The following is a 19,600-nucleotide window of genomic DNA, read 5'->3' on the forward strand; positions in this document are numbered from 1 at the left end:
TTAAAGGAGGAGAGGAGCAGTAACACTGTGAGATAGGTGAACCCAAATTAGCCCTATTCTTCTTAAGCAGTCCCACAGGATTGAGCGTGACTTTCTTCCTCTCTGGTTCTGTAGATTCTGAGGTCATGAGGGGAGCACTAGACACTCCCACACATGGGGCAGGCAGGTCAGTAGTTTGTTAGATGGTGCACTCCTTTTGCCACTTATGCAGGGCTTCTTTGTGCTCCCAATGCATGGACTCGAGGTTCTCAAAACCATCCCAAATGCTCCTTCTCCACATTGAGCTGTGAGGAGCCAGAGGTTCTCAAGAGTTAGGGAAATATGCTGCATTGCTTCGAGGAAGCTTTGAACACATCCATAAATCTCTTCCTCAGTCCATCTAAAAACCTCTTGTCATGACAGATCAGATTAGAATGTCTGTTTCTGGAGTCTGGAGAGATAAGTTCAGGATGCTCAAGTGGTTGTGCCTCTAGTTTATCAGAAACATTTTATTGGCAGTGATGTACCTATAGATGGCGCACTCTAGCCAAAGATCGTCCAACTAATGATTCTAACTTATTGCTTCATCCACATACCACTGAAAGTCACATTTAAAATCACAAACACAATGCTTCTCAGATTTTCCTGAATTGCTTTGCAGTCATTTTAAGCTGACAGTCGTCAATTGAAGTACAGTTAGTCACCAAGAAATCTAATTAGGAAATCAGAAGATTTTTTTTTCCCAAAGCGGTGATGGGAAATGGAACTTGCTCTCATGGAGAGTAGTTGAGGCAAATAGCATGGGTATATTTCAGGGGATGCTAGACTAGCCTAAGAGGAAGGGGGATAGAGAGCTGCGGTGATAGATTTAGATGAGGAAAGGGTAGGGGGAAGACACGCGTGGAGCATAAGTGCATGGTCTGTTTGAGCTAAGTGGCTTCTTTCTGTGCCATAAATCCTATGTATGTAGTTACAAATATTCTCAATCATCACCAAGGTGATCAACACTGCGATTAACCAATATTTGCTCACCAAAACTCAGTCTGTGTTTCACCAGGAATACTAGGTTCCCGGTCGTATTACAGAACTCTAAGAATATTTTCACCAAGAGGGCACAAGTGAAACACTTAATACCCAGTTAGGAGTGGGCATTAAGTGTTGGCCTTGCCCATATGCTCCAAACAAAAAAAAAGAATGGTGTACTCTATTATTCTTGGATCTACTGTCCCACAATAAGATTGGTCGCTTCCGACAGTGACGTGTCAGTTACTCCCAACTATAACCTTACAGCTGAGTATAAGTAAGTACTTAATCTATCTTCCATTCTTTATCAGAGAGTGAGGTTTGTGACTTATTTGATGAGATATATACAGACTGAGACATTGCAATAGGTTATCAGTGAGCACATCAGAGATTCGTAGAAAGCAATCACATGTTACATAGAACATTACAGCACAGTACAGGCCCTTCGGCCCACAACATTTTATCCTGCTCTAAGATCTATCTAACCCTTCCCTCCCACATAGACCCCCCCTCCCCCCCATTTCTCTATCATTTGTGTGCCTATCTAAGAATCTCTTAAATGTCCCTAATGTATCTGCCTCCACCACCTCTGCCGGCAGTATGTTCCATGCACCCACCACTCTCTGTGTAAAAAACTTACCCCTGACATCCCCTTTATACCTTCCTCCAATCACCTTAAGATTATGTCCCCCTCGTGTTAGCCATTTTCACCCTGGGAAAAAGTGTCTGACTGTCCACTCGATCTATGCCTCCTATCACCTTGTGCACCTCTATCAAGTCACCTCTCATCCTCCTTCGTTCCAAAAAGAAAAGCCCCAGCTTGCTCAACCTGTCCTCATAAGACATGCTCTCCAATCCAGGCAACATGCTGGTAAATCTCCTCTGCATCCTCTCTAAAGCTTCCATATCCTTCCTATAATGAGTTGACCAAAATTGAACACAATACTCCAAATGTGGTCTAACCAGAGTTTTATAGAGCTGCAACATTACCTCGTGGCTCTTGAACTCAATACCGTGACTAATGAAGGCCAACACACCATACACCTTCTTAATAATCCTATCAACCTGCGTGGCAACCTTGAGGGATCTGTGGACATGGACCCCAAGATCCCTCTGTTCCTTCACACTGCTAACAGTCCCGCCATTAACCTTCTTCAAATTCGATCTTCCAAAGTGTATCACTTCACACTTTTCTGAGTTGAACTTCATCTGCTACTTCTCAGCCCAGCTCTGCATCCTATCAATGTCCTGTTGTAACCGACAGTAACTCTCTACACAATCCACAACACCACCAACCTTCATGTCATCTGCAAACTTACTAACCCACCCTTCCACATCCTCATCCAAGTCATTTATAAAAATCACAAAGAGCAGAGGTCCCAGAACAAATCCCTGAGGAACACCTCTGGTCACTGTCCTCCAGGCAGAATATGCTCCATCTACAACCGCCCTCTGTCTTCTATGAGTGAGCCAATTCTGAATGCACACGATCACGTTTCCCTCCATACCATATCTCCTGACTTTCTGAATGAACCTTATCAAACAACTTACTAAAATCCATGTACACCACATCCACTGCTCATCAATGTGTTTTGTCACATCCTCAAAGAATTCAATTAGGTTCGTGAGGCACGACCTGCCCCTCACAAAGCCATGCTGGCTGTCCCTAATCAGCCTATGCTTCTCCAAATGCCCATAAATCCTGTCTCTAAGAATCTTCTCCTATAATTTGCCCAGCACTGAAGTAAGACTCACTGGCCTGTAATTCCCAGGGTTATCCCTACTCCCTTTCTTGAACAAAGGAACAACATTTGCCACCCATCAATCATCTGGCACTACTCCTGTGGCCAGTGAGGATGCAAAGATCATCTCCAAATGCACAGCAATCTCTTCCCTCGCTTCCTGTAATAATCTTGGCTATATCCCGTCCTGCCCCGGGGACTTATCTATCCTAATGTTTTTCAAAAGTTCCAGCACATCCTCTTTCCTCACGTTGACATCCCCTGGCATATCAGCTTGTTGTACGCCATCCTTGCAAAAGTCAAGGTCTCTCTCACTGGTGAATACTGAAGCAAAGTACTCATTAAGAACCTCCCCTACCTCTTCCGACTCCAGGCACATGCTTCCTCTTTTATCCCTGATCAGTCCTACCCTCACTCTAGTCATCCTCCTATTCTTCACATTCATGTCGAACACCTTGAGGTTTTCATTAATCCTTCCCGCCAAGGCCTTCTCATGCCCCCTTCTAGCTCTCCTCAGTCCATTCTTAAGCTCCTTCTTGGCTATCTTGTAACCCTGTCTGATCCTTGCTTTCTAAACCTTAAGTAAGCTTCTTTCTTCCTCTTGGCAAGGTATTCTACGTCTCTTGTCAACCATGGTTCCTTCACTCTACCATCCTTACCTTGCCTTAATGGGACAAACCAGAAGCCCATGCAAGTACTCCCTAAATAACCTTCACACTTCCGTTGTGCACTTCCCCAAGAACACTGTTCCCAATTTACACTCCAAAGTTCCTGCCTAATGGCATCATAATTCCCTCTCCCCCAATTAAGTACTTTCCCATATCATCTGCTCCTATCCCTCTCCAAAGCTATGGTAAAGGTCAAGGAGTTATGGTCACTGTCTCCAAAATGCTCTCCCACCAAGAGATCTGAAACCTGATTAGCCTCATTGCCTAGTACCAGGTCCAGTATGGCCTCTCCTCTCATCGGCCTGTCCTGACACAGAATCCTTCCTGGACACACCTAACAAACCCTGCCCCATCTATCCCCTTTACACTATGGAGGTGCCAATAAATATTAGGGAAGTTGAAATCACCCATGACAATAACCCTGTTATTTTTGCACCTCTCCAAAATCTGCCTCCCGATCTGCTCCTCAGCATCTCTGCTGCTAGTGGCGGTCTCTAGTATGCTTCTAATAGAGTGATCGCTCCCTTTCTGTTTCTCACTTCCACCCACACTGACTCAGTAGACGATCCCTCCAGGACGTCCTCCCTTTCTGCAGCTGTGACACTGTCCCTGATCAGCAAAGCCACTCCCCCACTTCTTTCACCTCTGTCCCTGTCCCTTTTGAAACATCTAAAACCCAGAATATCGAGCAGCCATTCCTGCCCTTCTGACAGCCAAGTCTCTGTAATAGCCACCACGTCGTTGTTCCACGTACTTACCCATGCCCTAAGTTTATCACTCTTGTTCCTGATACTTCTCGCATTAAAGTAGGCACATTTCAGCCCATCCAAGTGACTGCAAATTTGCCCCTTAAACTACCTAATCTTCCTCACAGTCTTTCTACATGCTGCATCTACTTGTACACTAAATGCATCAACCTCTGACCTATCATTTGGGTTCCTCTGCCAAACTAGCTTAAACCCTCCCCAACAGCTCTAGCAAACCTGCCCGCAAGAATATTGGTCCCCCTCCAGTTCAGGTGTAACCTGTCCCTTTTGTACAGGTTGCACCTTCCCCAGAAGAGATCCCAATGATCTGATGACCAATGATCTGGTGATCCCAATAACCAAAAATTGGAAACTCTGCCCCTTCACCAACTCCTCAGCCACACATTTTTCTGCCAAATCAACCTATTCTTACTCTCACTAGTGTTACTGGTGTACTTGTTATAATTAGATAAGAGATAAGATAAGATATCTTTATTAGTCACCTGTACATCGAAACACACCGTGAAATGCATCTTTTGCATAGAGTGTTCTGAGGACAGTCCATAAGTGTCGCCATGTTTCTGGTGCCAACATAGCATGCCCACAACTTCCTAAGCTGTACATCTTTGGAATGTGGGAGAAAACCAGAGCACCAGGAGGAAACCCACGCAGTCACGGGGAGAACGTACAAACTCTGTACAGACAGCGGCTGGAATTGAACCCAGGTCGCTGGCGCTGTAATAGCTTTGCACTAACTGCTACACTACTGTGCCTCTAACGAAAACTAAATAAGCCCTCATCCCATGACATAATGCAGTATTAAATTTCAGCAGTGTTATGATGGGCAGAACAGCCTACTTCCATGCTGAAGGATTTTATGAAGGATTCCACAATGTATCACCAAAATAATTGTGGAACATTACAAGGGAATATGATTCCAAATAAGGTGTCCTGGAAAAGCCATCAAAAGAATAAACTAGGCATGCAGAGAACAGCCTTACAGGTTATCTGTATGGAAATTCAATTGTATCATGTTTTGCTCAGCTCTGTTCAATTCAAGGTTACTTTTTTCCACCAAGAAGAGAGGTGATAACTCTCTCTTCTGCGTGTTTCACAGCTCTCCAGCCCTGCGTCCCTAATACAATTTCTGTGCCAGGGAGGCATGGACTGGCATCATTCCCTGTACAAAGCTCCTTTTGGAACACTGCAGGGAAACATTCATGGGGGTTCCACCATTGGGCCAATGTGGTACTGCCAGTGCTGCGTCAAACTGCCAGCAAGTCAGTCACTTGTCTTCATCCTTTGGCCTCCACTCCCTCCTGCATTCACTGCACTGACTACCCCCAGCCCCCCATCAACCTCCAAACTCCAGCCTGTTCCCTAACCCTGCAATCAGCCAAATCCCTGTCCCCAGTCTACCCCTCCCTGATGACAATCATTGATCCAGCCGATTCTTGATTTTCGCCCCTCCCAGATGTCGCAATTGTCAATCCCATTCCCAATCTCCCCCTAAGCAAACTCTGAACAGACGTTTTCCTAAGTCTCCCGGTTTCTTTTTCTAAAAATGCTGGCTCTAAACACCCATTTTCTTCCCCTACCAGGCACAGCTCAGACCTGTATGAGTGTGCCCCCTCCTCACCCCTCCCGGGTCCCAATCTCAGAAATTGGTAATTGGCTTATTATTGTCACACGTACCGAGGTACAATGAAAAACTTTGTTTTGCACGCCATCCATGCAGACCATTTCACCACACCAATACATCGAGGTAGTAGAATGATTTACAATAGAAGTAATGAATAGATGTGCAGAGAGCAGCTTGCAAAAAGTCATCTTGCTTAAGTACCAGTAGAAATAAAACAAAGAAACCTTTCTGCCCCTTGAACCCTTTTGCTAGTCAATAAAATTATATTCGATCTTTCCACATATTCCTGGGTTGGAGTGATGGTGGTTCTAGAGTGGAGGTGATGCAGATTGAACAGGTTCCCATTTGTTTGGTAGATAAGCCCCAGAGCTTGTTGAAGCTGAAGTGCAGGAATGAGAATGGCTAAGGAAGACTGAAAGTCCAGGGAAATGCAAAAATTAATTGGACCCAACACATTTACAATTTTTGTTTCAGTTGCAAACATGGGTGAAGAAGTTGCATAATAAAATGTCCTTCATTTGTAACTAAAGTGATAAAGGTACAGTACTCCCTCAGTACCACCCCAGGGTCTCAGTCTAAATTACACACTCCATTCTTTGGAATGAAAATGAACTCACAGTCTTCCACCAACACTTAACTCAGCACAGAAAGAACATCACCCAGGATGTTCTGATCCACACCAGGGAATATACTTCCCAACATGTATTAGGAACCTTAAAATAACTCCTGAAAAATGTGGCAAATTCATTCTCATGTTTTATAAAGTCATCTGATTCGAATCATTGCTTTCCTTCAATCCTTGATATCCATTACCATCTATTTATTTGATAACAAATTGAATAAACTCAAGATTGACAATTGTTAAAAAAATCAATAACTTTTCTCTGTAAGGTCATAAAGAAGCTATGGGGAAAGAACGGCTGGTGTAAACTCAGATTTATTGTAATATTTACCACAGTTTGAGAATGTTATTGAACATTAAATTATACCTGTTGCATCTGCCTCTTCAAATTTATTTCTGTTCCAATTTCAAGCCTCATAAAATTGGCTATCCAATTTATTTGATGCATGGGAACAATTTTCAGTGGCTGTTAAGAGGCTCAGGTCCACGTCGTGTACTAAACAACCCCTTTTCTATGCAACAATAGTCTTCTATATCCTCCAGAAAAGCTCAAAGATTTACCAGGGAAGTTCCAGCCCACTCAAAGATCACCACAAATATTTCTGCTCTTGCTCTAAACAAATTCAGAGCAGCAATGAGATATGGGGATCCTAAATATGAGTGGTTCCAAAAGTTAAATTCATAGCTGAAACCAAGCACTCCAAATATAACTGTACAATGCACCTCTCCATTACTTGCCTGAAGAAGAATGGTCTGTGGTCTTGGTAGTTGGTACAGTTGGAGGAAACCTTTAATCAAATAGACTGTAACACTTTGTCCTTTGTAAATCAGTGCAACAGTACTGTCCTTTCCTTTTCAAATGTCTTTGAGCCACAGAGCACAGAAACAGGCTCTTCAGCATACCGTCCACTCTATCAAACACATTTACCCTAATCTTACACTAATTTTATTCTCCCCATATTCCCACCAACTCCCCCCAGATTCTACCATTCACCTTCACACTTGCAGCAATTTACAATGGCGAATTAAGCTACCAACTCACAAGTCTTTGGGATGTGGGAGAAAACCAGAGCACCCAGAGGAAACCCATGTGGTCAAGGGGAGAACATGCAAACTCCACACAGACAGCATCAGAGACTGGGATTGAGTCTAGGTTCTACAAGCTGCACCAGTGTGCCACCCAGGCTAAATATTTTCAAGGAACAACTTGATGGATGTTGAAAATTGTAGTAAATAGTCAAGCTCTATACACAGGCATGTTGCAAAGGAATCATTTGCCGATTACAGCTAAACTCATGAATGTAAATTATCCATTTTGTAGAGGGCAGGAATGTGCTCCACTGCTTGAGGGAAGCTCCTGACTTCCATTTCCAAACTAGTCACACTCTCTTGTCTGGAAACTGATCTCCCCAGTTTACTAATTTAAAATATTTATGACATGCATCATAGAACAGTAGAGCAGAGGAACAGGCTCTTTGGCCCACGATGTCTGTGCTGACCATGACACCAAATTAAACTAATCCCATCTGCCCACACATGATCCATATCCATCCATTCTCTTCATGTTCATGTGTCTGTCTAAATGCCTCTTAAACGCCACTGTCGTGTCTGCTTCCACCATCTCCCCTGGCAACGCATTCCAGGCACCTGCTACACTCTATGTAATAAAACTTGCCCTGCACACCTCCAGCTGCTTCCTGCAGCTCATCAGTAAAACCACTCACCTTGGTATCATAGTTGCTTTCAAGAATGCATGCAATTGGTATCCTGTCACATTCTTAGAATGCAATTCCTCCTTCAGGTTTTGTTTCCAGCTATTGTGAATTCTTGTTTATAGTATAGAATGGGAAAGTCCTGCGTGTGTGGATGAAGAAAAGAAAAGTATTACATCAGGCCATCTATGTCCTAAATTGGTGTACAGCCCAATTTTGAAGTTCAGTAATATAGATATGTAAACTGTTCTTAATGTATCGATGTAATGTAACTGAGCAAGTTTTCTACTGGAATCTAAGTGAGCCAACAGCATATCTACAATAGAAGGAGTCATAGAAAAGTTTGAGGTGGACTTCAAACCCTCAACATTGTTTCTTCATTTGAAAGATAATGAACATTTGAAATATAAAAGCTACACTGTCTGTTGGAAGCCCATCGAAAGGTTTTGCTCAAGATTTGATTGCTTGGAGTTCACATTGTTCACTGTGGCAAATGGGCACGAAGCCACAATTCAATTCAACATGTCTTCCTCTGCAACAGGAGCTTAGGAACATTACCAAGGATTCTAGAAGTTGACTTACTTTTAGAAATGAGCTGTAATTTATTCAATTTTAATTTGCTAAGCTTGTGCGGTTACAGTCAATTAGTCAACCCACTGGTAAACTGAAATTCTATCAGAAGGGTGAAGATCCTGTTTAGCCACATTATAGTATTACCACAGGGAAACCAGGCAGCCAGCTTAAGTATTGCCAGAAAGTTGATCCATCACTTGTTTTCAGTTTCCCCAAATCTTCGTGTAGTCACATGTACATCAAAACAGTGAAATACATCTTTTTGCATAGAGTGTTCTGGGGGCAGTCTGCAAGTGTCGTCACGCTTCTGACACCAACATAGCATGCCCACAACTTTCTAACCCGTATGTCTTTGGAATGTGGGAGGAAACCGGAGTACCCGGAGGAAACCCACGCAGACACAGGGAGAACGTACAAACTCCTTACAGACAGTGGTGGGAATTGAACCCGGGTTGCTGGCGCTGTAATAGCGTTATGCTAACTGCTACAATACTTTGCCTGCCATAAGAAGTCGGAGCAGGGGTAGGCCACCTGGCTCCTCAAGCACGCTCACCATTGAATAAGATCATGATTAATGTGATTGTAACTTCAGCTCCACGTTGCTGCCTACTCCAGCTTAACTATCACCCTCTCACTTATCAAGGATCTGTGTGGCTCTGCCTTAAGAAGATTCAGAGATTCTGCTTCCACTGTCCTTTGAGGAAGGGAGTTTCAAAGATACAGCCCTCAGAGGTAGACAAAATTCAGCTCATATTTCTTGAATGCGAAAGCCCTTACTTTTAAACAATGACCTCAAGTTCTTGATTCTCTGACAAGAGGAAGCATCCTCTCAACATCCATCCTGTCAAGACCCCTCATGATCTATGTTTCAATTAAATCATGAAGACAATGTGATCCACCATGGAGACAGGCCCACTGAGTCCATGCTAACCAGCAAGCACACATTTTTACACTAACTTATTTTATTCTTTCCACATTCCCATTAATTCTGTGTCCTCCAGATTCTATCACACATCTACACAATGAGGACCCGTTAACAGCTCCCTAATTTTCCAACCAGGCACCTGCACTCAGGGTAATTTACAATGTCCAATTAACCTAATGTGGGAGAAAGCCATTGCAGCCCAAGGAAACTCATGCAGTCACAGGTAAAATGTGCAAATTCATTGATCCAGGACTGAACGCAGGTCACTGGATCTACAAGGCAGCGGCCCTACCGGCTGCGCAACTGTGTCCCCTTCGCTTTTCTAAACTCCAGTGAATACAGGCCTAACCTGTTCAACCTTTGCTCATGCAACAACTTGCTCATTCCAGGTATTGGTCAAATAAACCTCAAATGAACTGCATTGAATTCATGAACATCCTTCCTTAATTAAGGACGCTAATACTATGCACAGTATTCCAGACGTGGACTTAACAATGTCCTATATAACTGAAGCAAAACATCCCTAGTTTTGTATTCATCTCTTCTAATTACAAACTGCACCTGCATGCTAGCCTTTCATGAATCATGCATGAGGACTCTCTGCATCTCAGAACTCTCACCATTTAGATTAAATGCTTCTCTAAGTTTGTTCCCATTCTATCCACATATATCCTGTTGTCAAGTCCAAATATCCTCATCGCAACATGTCCTCCCACCTATTTTTGTGTCAAGGGCAAACTTAGATAACTTATGCTCTGCCCCCTCCAAATCATTAATATAAATTGTAAACAATTGAGGGCACACTGCTAGTTACATCCAGCTTGAAAAAGGTCCATTTATTCTGACCCATCTTTTTTCTTTGCAATAGCCAATGTTCAATCCATACTAACACACTTCTAATTCCATGAGCTCCCTTATACACCAAACTTATATGTATCACCTTGTCAATGCCTTCTGAAAAGCCATTACATCTACAGGCTCCCCTATGTTGACTCTGGAGATGTAGTATATTTAGATTTTCAGAAGGCTTTTGAAAAGATGCCACATAAAAGTCTGGTGCATTAATCTGGAGAAATTAGATTTCACCTTCTTTGATGCATTAAATCATCAATGTGCAGCTAAGGTGCCAAATTAAATTTCTCCCCCCCACAAAATATTGCAAAGTTGGCTCCAAGCAGGTGTCCAAAAGAGTCAGTATGTTCTCCACTTGAAAGTGTAAAATTGTAAGCTGCCCTCTAATGGGACCATTCCCAATTTATTGTTGCTGCTATCAAATATCAAGCAGAACTCAGAAAAGGCACACTTCCCAAGACAGTTGAACACCAGCCACACACGTTATGGCTGCCATGGAGGAGAGGGAGGCTGGAGAGGACATGGCAAGTACTCCAATGTCTCTGAAAGAAGCACATGAGGAAGACCCGCATACACAGAACAAGAATACATATTCACAAACATGCCCCTCCTATAGATGATTACCCATAACCACTCCACAGATCAAGTCAATAATTGATAATAAAAAGGGTTCTTACATCATAGCCTGCATTGACACAGAGAGAAACAAAGGACTGCAGATGCTGGAATCTAGATGAAAAACACAATGATGCTGGAGGAACTCAGCAGACCAGGCATTATCCAAGGAAAAAAACAAGCGGTCAACGTTTTGGGTCAGAAACGTTGACTGCCTGCTTTTCTCCATTGATGCTTCCTGGCCATTGACACAGAAACTACCAAAAATATGAGGAGAGTCAGCTAGACTGGAAGGGGAGCCTTCTGGGAATCTGCGCTTCATCTGGCTAAGAAGAGAGTCCTGAGAAGAGGGAGCACTGATGCATCAATTGAGTGAGTTCCTCAGTGGTTAAACTTTCAACTTTATTTATACAGCACGGTAACAGGCCCTTCCAGCCCAACGAGCCCGCGCCACCCAATAATGCCCATGTTAGCCTGCTAACCCATATGTTTTTGAATAGCTCATTTTCCATAATGGAGCACCCGGAGGAAACCCACGCAGTCACAGGGAGAACGTACAAACTCCTTACAGCAGTGGCAATTGAACCCTGATCGCTGGCGCTGTAATAATGTTATATTAACTGCTACGGTCCTAAAACTTCACTTTGCTATTTTGAGCACAGTCTGAGCGCTTTGGGAGGTGTCAGAGCTGGGTTTTGGAGCTTCCTTGTGAAATGCCTCATTTTGAACCAAGTGGACTTGAACACAAAACTTAACAGGTTGTGTCCCTTGCTTTTAGTGGCTGCCGAACAATAGTTGCCTTCTGAATCTGACAACTCTCATGTAGATTGGTAGGGCTTCAAATGATTATAATTTGGTGCATGTCTGACACTGGGAAAACATTGAATGTAGTTTGTTGCATCCATTCCATGCTCTGGGGTACATTGGTTCTTGATCAGATAACATTGAAAAATCCAACACAATGAAATACATTTTCCAGGTAGTTATATTAAGAAGTGTTTCAATATCATCCAATGACAAACTACATTGTGGTATAACCCAGGAGGGTAACAATAGTGAACCCTTGTAATCTGAATTGAATAGCTCATTTTCTATAATGGTTATTTTATAACTTTAACAACACCTAGGCAGGCACAGTAGTGTTGCAGTTAGCGTAACGCTATTACAGCGCCAGCGACCCAGATTCAATTCCAGCCACTATCTGTAAGGAGTTTGTGCGTTCTCCCCGTGTCTGCGTGGGTTTCCTCCGGGTGCTCCGGTTTCCTTCCACATTCCAAAGGCGTACAGGTTAGGAAGTTGTGGGCATGTTATGTTGGCGCCAGAAGCATGGTGACACTTGTGGGCTGCCCCCAGAACGCTCTGAGCAGAAGATGCATTTCACTGTGTGCTTCGATGTACATGTGACTAATAAAGATATCTCATCAAGATACCTTATCAAAAATACTTAATAAGATGAAGCAAGATAATGATCATGAAGCTGCTTTATTTTACACTCAGAAATTGACCACAAAGTGATGGAGGTAATCAGCTCTCATCTTTAATCAATCTACTCCAGATAATTATTCCAGATAACACATAACAAGGGAATACCAATACAAAACCAAAATACTGCAGATGCTGGAAATCAGAAATAAAAAAACAGAAAATGCCGGAAATGCTCAGCAGATCAGGCAGCATTTGTGGAAGAAGAAACATAAGGAATTAGTGTTTCAGGTCAGTGACATTTCATCAGGACACTGTATACCCATTCTATTCCTACATACATCTGAGTTAACTTCCTGGTCAGCTTATGGATAGTAACTGGCTTTGGCTTTGAGATCAGTCACTTTGCCCTTATTAGGCCAGGTTTTACTACAAGACAGAGGTGAGCGCAAGAATTTAAATTTGACTGCTTTTGGAGGGACACAAAGATATATGCTTACATATGGATTCTTAACATGCTTAATGATTACTGGTGAGGTCTATGCCCCTGATCGCCTCTCAGCCAGCCCCAGCCCTCCGTCCCATTTCTCTCTCCTCGCGATCCATCCAGTTCTTCCTACACTCACCTCAGCCCCCATCGCCCTGTCTCTTTCTGCTCCTCCACTCACTCCATCTGCTCTCCCCACATCGCTCTCTTGATTCTATGCTCTACCTTCCTCTCCTGTCAGATTCCATCATCTCCAGTCCTCTGTCGCCTCCACCTATCACCTCCCAGCTTCTGTCACTACTTCCACTCTTCCCTCCTCCATCTACCTGTCACTCCTCCTCACCTGAATCCACCTCTTGCTCACTAGCTCCTGCTGAACCCCTTCCCTCCACCTTTTTATTACTGTCTATCTCCCCTCTACCTTTCAGTCCAGGTGAAGGGTCTCAACCTGAAACGTTGACTGTCCATTTTCGTCCATAGATGTTGCCTGACCTGCTGAGTTCCTCCAGCATTTTGTGTGGTGCCACAAGTTACATACCTGTTCTTTGTCCTTGGTAGCTGCCTGTTCACATGTCCCTTTTCCAGCAAGTGAGGCATTGAAGTTCTTGCCCCTTTTCAAGTTGGTGGCCTCATCAGTACTCTGTTGTGAATGATCAACTGATTTTATTTTACTGAGATTAAAATAGTGAGTTTGGCTTCACCTCAAAAATTCCAACACATGGAAACCTGGCAAGGCTGTTCTGTCAGTCTTGCAACTGAAGTTCTTATTCTTTACTCAGCTTCCACCAGCAGCGTTAGGATGACCGTAATTCTGTTTTAACACCTAAAGAAAATGCTGTGGAGCAATTCCTAGGGTTAGGGTTACTCATCACCAAAACCTTTTTGCAAAGAAACACAATCGCAATGTCCAAAGCATATATCTAACCTACAAAGCATTACTAACCTACTAAAGTGCTGACTTTGCCACTAAGCAAAGCAAACTAAATACTGGCAAAACATAATCAATCTTTCGATTCCAAATTCCTGCTCCTGGGTTTGTGCAGGAGGAGACTATTTAATCAGTGTGTTACAAACTCCCATACCTTCTATAGATGGGAGTTGTACACTCCATCTGATTCCACTATAAATAGTTGGCCATTCCTGTGTTTGAAAGACCTGTTGTTACCCCCCCCCCACATAAATGAGGAAGAGAAAATTAAAAGCGATAGTTTTACTGTGCCATTGACAAAAAATATATTGTGAAGAATCTCCGCTGCAGTGAAGCAATACTGGATATCAAAAGACTTACTATCTTCTCTCCAAACTGGCAATTTGCTCCAAAAATATAAATTTTCAAAATTTATTTTTATCTTCCTCAATATTAATATTACCTCCACTGTTCTAGAATACAAAATTGTTTGGTATTAAAACATAAATTCTATGCCATGTCCACAGTTTTCTGGGCTGGAACTACAGTAAGTCAAGGAGCCCCCTTCAGTGGACCCCTGTGACATCACCGTATGTATGTGAGACTGATGCAGCTAGCGTTCACTGAGGGATTTGCAGTCAGTCTGTCATCAGACAGTAAGTAGCAGGTACTACGCTGAAAGCTGATTGCAACAGGGCGGATTCTTCAGCTCAGGCTTGTAGCCGACTTAGCATCAAGGAGAGGGCAACCTCTCTCAGGCTGCCTTTCTGCATGAGGACCCAACAATGTGGCGAGTCGAGTGGGTCACACACTGCTGGCAGCTGCAGCAGCAGTGGCAGCTCAGGGCTGTCTCCTGGCTCGGAGTCTGATAGCAGTTATGGTATAAGGGGAGTCCTGTCAAGGTACTGGAGCTTGGAGAGTCTGCACTCTGCTTGTGGTAAGCATCTCTTGATCTCTGTGCAATTGATTGACCTTGAATAACATCATCTACAAACACAGGGAGATAAATCCAGCTGATCCTTAGGCACAGAATGAGGAGAGTCTCTCTTTTTTTGACGTGTTGCTTCTCTTAATGAGCAATTCATTTGGCTGTATTATTCTATTTTAATGGAATAATTTCTAGGTATGTCTGATGTGGGAAAGTGTACCTTTTTTAAAAGGTCAAATAGTGATTTATATAAAAAAATATAGTAAGCTTTAAATCTCCCTAATTCCAGAGTCGGTTATGAGCGTACAGCTACTACAATCCCTGAAAATCCTAGGCAGCTTTTCCTAGACCAGTCTAGTGGGAGTTTGTGACACTCACTGAATCTAATGAATTTCAAACCTGGGTTACTGGAATGTTGCCAAGGTCAGAACTAATTGAATTAACTCTGTGCTGTGCCTTTGGAAGGAGTTTATTTCCATGGGTTTCTTTTCATGTGGTTTATTTGAGGAAGTGTTTTCCCCATATTCTCTCTGCTTTCTGATCCTTCACCCTGAAGGTATTTTTAAAGGCCAAAGAATAAACTGTTGTAGTCATGTTTTACTGTCAACAAGTCACGAAAAGTTTGGAATGCAAGTTCATTCTAAACCTGTTGTAAGTTATTGGTATCCCTCACCTTGTTGAATCTAAAGTAAAAGTAAAACTGTTATTTCTGATCTGAGTATTATAACAACACAAATCCTCAGCTTTTTAAAAAAGAGTTTAAAGGCCTTTCCACATCTTTCAGACACTCAGGACATTATAAAGATTTCCACAATGACACTAAACTTGCTGTTTAAGTTCAGGATCAAGGCCTTACCAAACTCCAGAGCAAAGTGATCTGGGCTCCCCTGAAGAATGCAGTCTCATTTAGTTTAGATACACACCGCATGGAGCAAAGCACCTAAAGGCTCAAGAAACAGCATTGAGTTGTAGTCACTACGATAAGGGGAAAATGAAGGCTTCTTATTGATAAGGTAACAAGATTTCTTAAGAACTTCAGTTTTAATTTGTATTTCAAGTCTTGGAAGCCATTGCTTCACATGCAGGGTGGGAGAGAAATGAAACTGCTGCCTTAGAGGCATGGGAGGATCAAATGCATGTACTAAGTTGGTGGAATTTTAAACCATAACTTCAGATGCATGGGGAAGCATTGAAACTATACCTTAAGTAATATGTGGGGGAGAGAGGGAAAGAGCTGATGTTCAACTTCCTCCCACAGGGAGCCTCATTGTGATGGTGCAACTCACCAGTTCTGGAAGAGCAAGGAATCATTGTCCCTAATACAAGTCAGTTCAAGGGTAGGGCTTTGGACAGGCCACCTATCCTGGGGACCATATTATCACAGTCTGGCAGTGGACTGCAGTGTTCCTAAGGATCCAAGAATGAAAGAAAACATTCCCAGATCAGATGGGGGGGGGGGGGGAGGGGAGAGAGAGAGGGAGAGGGAGAGAGAGAGAGAGAGAGAGAGCTCAATTCACCCATTTATACTGCAGAAATACAGTTGGGGGAATGATATTCACAGGCCACCAGAAACCTGCACTGGACATCCTTTGACATCCACAGTGGCTTCCCTCAAAACCCCACCAATCCTACCTAAACTCCCATCAAGGTAGGAGGTGACCATTGACAATTGAAAGGGAAATGCCTCTGTCATATTTTTGTTAGCAAACTGATATCCATTAATCAGCAGTAATAGTTCAGAGGCAAGTGCTCCAATCCCACGAAGGCAACCGTGCATTTTAAATTTAATATAAATGTAGCCCCAGATTGTCAAAACATTTTGAATCAATATTAAACTAAAATCTGAGAAATGAGGCCTGAGAAGAGGCCAAATATTCTCCGGACAACATTTACAGGGCTGGCTGATCAAACAATTCTGGGGTATGAAACACAAGAATAGAAACCACTGTTGGCAGTATTGTATGACATTCTCCAACTGTTATGTTAACCCACTTGAAGGAAGTAAGAGTGTATCAACGAATAGGAGAGAGGAAATTCAGTGGTGCATATTATCATCACTGACAGCCCACTTAGCCGATATAGCTTCCTTATTTCAGCCTGTCAAAAAAAGTCAACTTTCCCTTCCTGGAAATAAAAATAATTAAGCACAGCATATCACAAAGAACCATAACGTGTGTAGAAAAATGTGTTTACAGGAAAATCTATGGGGTGCTGAGTGTTGTGCTCGCAGATAAAATAGGTTGATGGCTCCAATCTGGACCTTGCTACTTGTTACATCGTCTTACAGATCAGTACTGTCATTTCTCAGACTCGCCCAGGGATGTTGGCCGTTCTGTAATAGGCAGTACAGGCTTTCTCCCTGATTATAAAACAGTAACAAAGGGACCTCTACTCCATTTGCACAAATAAAACCTCAGTTTCCATTTGTGTTTGACAAAACAAATGCTACAACAGATGCCAGCCACACACCATAGTTAACAGTTGGAGGCTACAGTAAATTCCAAAAGGTGGGCAGCAAACTGAAATTTGTGCAGTAAGCCAACCCACCCTTCATTGTGGTATCAACACTCAACTAAAACCAACTGATCCTTCACAACAGGGCTTTTTGTTTTAAAACCAGCCTGACAAAAATGAAATTAGGCATCAACTTTTATATCACACTAGAGGAAACCAGGTATCGAAAGCAGTTTTTTATGTAGCTTGTTTGTAGGCTCACTTTAAATTAATATGTCTCTCCCAAACCATCAGCTCATCTCAAAATATTCCTGCCAAAATGAGAGAGAAAGGAACTTTCAATTGGTTGCTCTTCGGTGTGCTGTCCTGTTGATTTAATTGTTTATTCCAGTCACTGACGCTTGTGGAGAAACCCGATATCTCTAATTAAACAGATATCCCAACATATAATTAAATTCTAATGATTGAACTTCATCTTTTTGTACTTTGTGCTTTCTCACCCCAAATTCTAAACTGAGTTTTTGAATTACTATTTAAATCCCCCTCTGTTCCCCAACAGACATTCTTGACTCTGAGATGATGGCTGATTGGGCACCAGCCAGAGATTGTGAGGTCAACTCATTTCATCTGACCCAGTACACATTTTACAAGAATTAACAAGGAGTGCCCATGTGCCCACATTTATCTGGGCCAGTTGCAGTGAGCTTATCTTGCTGACCTTTTCCACCCTCGGGTCCAGACTCCAGATGGTGACTTAGTGCAGAGGCCTCCCTCTGAAAGCACCCAATGGGCTTTGGCAGAAGGCAAAGCTGGGGCAGAGGAATGCCACATGTGAGAATTACATAACATTTTAATAGTTCTTAAGGATCCATGACTTTTGATGCATTTAAAAGTAACTATTGATATTAAGGTAAATTTTTAAATATTAATACAAATAAGTTAACTAAAACACAGAAGAATAATTAATAGCATCAAAATAAAGCAAAATAATTTTAAAAAGCTGACTTAGAACATTGGACAGCACAGCACAGGAACAGGCCACGATGTGCCAAGCATGATGCCAAATTAAACTAATCCCTTTTACCTGCTCATAATCCATATCTCTCCATTCCCTGCATAGTCATGTGCCCATCCAAAAGCCTCTTGAATGCCACTATTGTATCTGCTTCCACCACTACCCCTGGCAGTGCGTTACAGGCACCCACCACTCTCTGTGTAAAAAAATGTGACCCACACGTCCCCTTTAAACTTACCTTCCCTTTGCCTCCTAATATGCCAGCCTGAAATCCCCATTGAAATCAGCAAGGGCTCAGATCTGACGAGCATACATGTAGTCCAGCGATGCAGTGTAGTGGCAGCTGCAATGCCATCTGTCATTCAGTAAGTCCCAGACTTCTGCATTTGAAAGCACATGCACAGAAGTCTGGGATTTATGGCTGTTCAAATGACTGGGCAGCAGTGGTGCTGAACCACTGGCAAAATTCAACAAGATCTGGCCCTTTGAGGTAAGGGATTGTCATAGATTCCCTGCCAGTGCTGGGAAGTATGTTAATGGACAACATGAACTTATCCATCATATATCTCAGTCTTTCCCATCAGTTGTAGATACACATAACTAATAAACAAGGGAATGGTCTATGTTACGTCATGATTGACAATCAGGCCTCTTTCTTAATTGGAAGGTTTTGTTAATTTGGAATGCAGTTCTTCTGGTGAATGCATACCTTTACACAGAAGCTCAACATTTTAAATTTAATCTCTCAAAAAGTGTTATTTTCTACGCTGTGCAAAGTAAGAATAAAGAAATCTGCAGATGCTGGAGATCTGAAACAAAAACAGAAAAAGCTGGAAACACTCAGCAGGCCAGGCAGCTTCTGTGGAAAGAGAAAGAGTTAATGTTTTTGGTTGACTTAAACTTGCTTGTTTTTGTCAGAATTGAAAGAGAGAGGAAGTGTCATTGATTTGAAAATGTTAGCTCTGTTTTTCATTCCACAGATGCTGCTTGATCTTCTGTGTATTTCCAAAATGTTCTGTTTTGTTTAAGAATCCTACCCATGGTGACAAGGTGATAAAGCAATTCATGTGCAGCCTTTCAAACTAGATTGAGTTCACCTCAGACTGATGAAAGACATTTTCACTTGCATCAGACGCTGTGATCCCAAGTAGCACAGTTTCGAGCCAGTTTCTTGCGAGCCTGGGCCCACAGGGTAATCCTGATTACAGTCCCATACAGCATTGCAAAAAAAAGTGCAGTGCAAAGAATGCCTTAAAAAGTTAAAGCAAAACAAGCAAGAGTGTGTGTG

At 42.6% G+C, this 19,600-nt stretch overlaps 1 protein-coding gene across 4 annotated transcripts in view; it reads left to right on the forward strand.

Annotated features, from left to right (window-relative positions):
• The window catches only part of LOC127572107 (rho guanine nucleotide exchange factor 4-like), a 351,573-nt gene that overhangs the window by 216,444 nt on the left and 115,529 nt on the right, over positions 1-19,600 (forward strand). The window contains exon 1 of one of the 4 annotated variants that reach the window (XM_052018993.1): positions 14,592-14,852. The exons of the other annotated variants lie outside the window; for them this stretch is intronic. Within the exon in view, the coding sequence (XP_051874953.1) occupies positions 14,687-14,852 (166 nt within the window). The 5' untranslated portion in view covers positions 14,592-14,686. Of the gene's footprint in view, positions 1-14,591; positions 14,853-19,600 lie in introns of those variants that run through there. 4 annotated transcript variants of the gene reach the window in all.

The sequence above is a fragment of the Pristis pectinata genome, chromosome 6, assembly GCF_009764475.1.
Source record: "Pristis pectinata isolate sPriPec2 chromosome 6, sPriPec2.1.pri, whole genome shotgun sequence".
Classification (NCBI taxonomy): domain Eukaryota; kingdom Metazoa; phylum Chordata; class Chondrichthyes; order Rhinopristiformes; family Pristidae; genus Pristis; species Pristis pectinata.